The sequence below is a fragment of the Stenella coeruleoalba genome, assembly GCF_951394435.1.
Source record: "Stenella coeruleoalba genome assembly, chromosome: 3".
NCBI classification, from domain to species: Eukaryota; Metazoa; Chordata; class Mammalia; order Artiodactyla; family Delphinidae; genus Stenella; species Stenella coeruleoalba.
Window position 1 is genome coordinate 102579726 of NC_137148.1, and position 3237 is coordinate 102582962.

The 3237-nt window shown below is 37.5% G+C and overlaps 1 protein-coding gene across 1 annotated transcript in view; it reads right to left on the reverse strand.

The window, feature by feature from the left end:
* Positions 1 to 265: 265 nt before the first annotated feature.
* Positions 266 to 3237, reverse strand: part of ZNF608 (zinc finger protein 608) — a 1156357-nt gene continuing 1153385 nt past the window's right edge. The window contains exon 20 of the mRNA XM_079918637.1: positions 266 to 2353. Coding sequence (XP_079774763.1) covers positions 2237 to 2353 — 117 coding nt within the window. The 3' untranslated portion in view covers positions 266 to 2236. The remainder of the gene's footprint in view (positions 2354 to 3237) is intronic.

Consider the following 3237-nt stretch of genomic DNA (forward strand, 5'->3'; position numbering starts at 1 on the left):
TTTTTCTCCGGGGCATTTATCAACCATCTAACATACTCCACATAGTACTTACATATTTTATTATGCTTACCCCACCTACTAGAAAATGCAAACTCTATGAGGACAGGAATTTTTGTCTGCTTTGTTCATGGCTATATCCCAGCACATGTACAGTGCCTGGGATAAAGCAGGTGCTCAGAAAGTACTTGCTGGGAAGGAGGGAGAAAGGGAGGGAAAAAGGGAAGCAAGGAAAAGGAAAAACAGTGAGAAAGCAGTTAATTCCGTATGTTCGGCATAACATATGCTAGTAAAACAATTTAATGACAAGTCAAGTTTTCACACATTTTACCTACTGTCCACACGTCACAAGCCTGACATCTTTGGAATATCATTCCATACCACAGAAACCTGTATGTATCAATTTGTAGTGATATTATACTCTGTATTTGAGTAAATACCCAATAAAGATACATATATCCACTGGATTCTATCCACTTATTTGGTTGTTAAACCTGGGTGTCATATAAGAAAAGTCAGTATTTCTGTACTGTATCTTATGCAATGGACATTCATAATATTAAGGAACCTTTCTTTGGGAATTAGAAATACTATCAGCCAGCTAGAAATAACATGAGACAGACAAGAAGCCATTATATATATTAAAAAAAAAAAAACCTTTTTAATTCTGATTGCCAAATTATTTAAGGCAGGTATAAAAAAGGAAAGCATTCAATATACATTTTACATAAAATAAACTAGATTACAGCATAAAACAAGTAACCAGGCAATGGCGTTAAAGTCTCTCTCTTCTAAAACTGGATAATTGTAAACATTAAAAAAAAAAAAAAAAAAAGGACTGCAGGACTATTCAAGTAATAGAACAATCACAGATGTCTCTGGTATGCAGGCTATTGGGTTATTTGCCATTCAAGATTATCAAAAATGACACCTCATTATTCACAGATGCTCATTATTTCCCCGTTTTAATCTTTACATTATATACAACACAGTTTTTGTGGTACTGGCAACCCCATGCCTTCCAAAAGTATTTTTTCCACAATACACAAGTACAAACAGTGACTACAGGAACATTTTACACTGATGCATCGTAACAGGGGCCACCAAACAGACATCTAAATTGTACCCAAGTGTCGTCATCACAGTTAGCCTTTCTGAGGGGCTTACGGGAAATATATGAAGGATACGCAAGGTTCAGGCACACTGATACATAACATTATTTATTTACAATTGAAAAGCAAAAGGAAAAGAAAGTAAGCAGCCTTCCGTGGCTAACACTTCTCAATTTGACAAGCACATCTTTTATCTCCTTTACTGAGCAGTTTGCGACCCGGCAGCAGACCCTGTGTGTGCGAGCCTGGTTACTGATACAAAAAGTATAGAATATATATGTGTATGTGTGTGTGCGTGTGTGTGTGTGTGTGTGTGCGTGCGTGTGCGTGTATATACATATATGTATACGTATATATATATATATATATATATATATAAAACAGAAGTTTAATTACAGCAACATTTGTTACTCTCTGATAAAATCTGTAATTTACAAAAATGAAATGACTGGTTTTTGCCTGCCATTAAGGCATTTCAAATTAACACCATGGAACTGATGTCTGTATAAAGCGCTTCCCCATGTGATCCAGTCACATGACAACGTACATTTCCAATCTTGTTATTCTCTGCAAGAGAAAAGAAAACCTTAGCAGAGGGGTTCCATCCACATTTGACACTGAAAATATGAAAACTGTAAGACCAACAGACATTTTAATTCTATTCAGTCAATGGAACTCAATTCCATAGAAAGTGAATGAACACAAGGGTAATGACAGACAACGTGAAAAATAAATTATTTTCCTTTTTAACACAACTTGAGGGGTAATTGAAAATATCAAAGAACAAACATTACCTTTAGCACTATGGAAATACATTCCTCCATTTGCAACTTCATTTTTAAACATAATAAAACAAAGGGAGTCATGGTGAATTATTTTAACAAAGCAGTGAAGACAACCTAAGAAAGTTTCAACCGTTTAAGACACAGGTCAGTTAATCACTAACGTACATTACAGCTATAAGAATGGAATAGAAGTTGCATGTGAAGCATAGTGGTAAAATAAGCACATTCACTCCAATATCAAACCCTTAGGAGCTAAGTGTTTGGTCTAAAAAGCCTACACTTGCTTCCTCCCACCATTAAGATGTCTCTACCTAGAAAACTGATTCAAAACATAGAGGCTCTTTACCTTCTTTGTGCAGGAAACATTCCTGATGCAGATGCCTGGGCAGCCACCTGCTGAGAGGCAACGAGGGCAGCAGAGGTCAAGCCTAATGGGGAAAAAATGCAGGGTTTCTGTGACTTTCAGAAATGTAAAAGTAGATGCAGGCCCAATGGTGAAAGGCTGCAGACCCCGTGAGTAGCCATCTGTCCTTTCAACACACACACATGAAACGTTTCATGCATCGAGGACAGACTACAAACTGCTCGGTCTAACCAGTACCCATCCCTTCAGTGAATACTCGGCGGTTTTCTTAATAGCTGTTCAAAGTGAATACAGCATTCCATCTCTCTGGCTCTGCGTGGTGCTAAATGGTTTGCACGCATTCCTGAATAGGAAGCTCAGGAGGAATGACAAGTACCAGGTAACAACAGGAATCAAAAGTCACAGTGAATTATAGAAGCGACATTCTATTTGCTTAGAATACAATACTTTCATAATAACTTTTACCACTTTAACGTTTTCCCCAGTGATTGAACACCAATGTATCCCATAAGGTACATGGAATCACTGAATTGAACTTAGAAATAGTCTTAACTTTTACCCTGCAAGAGAAAGGGAGCAGTAAGAGAATGTAATAGCTCCAAATGGCAAGAAGTTGCCTAACAGAAAATTCTTTAGAAAACCATCCCGGAAAAAAATAGAGGAAACAGATGTAAACTTCGGGAAGATGACTCTCTCCTTCTATGTCCTCTATGGTCTCTTTTAACACCACTATTTGACACCAAGTAACATGAGCTGAATGAATTTAAATGACCCCTTCACGTGGGGATAGCGCTTCCTACTTTTGGAAGTACCTTCAAACATATTATTGTTTGTTATTATTGTTTTCAGACAGCAGAGTAAGAGGCAACTTGGCAAGCACTGCAGACCAAATTGTGTCCTTCCAAAATTCCTATGTGGAAGCCTTAACCCCCCAACGTGACTGTGTTTGGAGATAGGACCTATAAGGAGGTAATTAAGG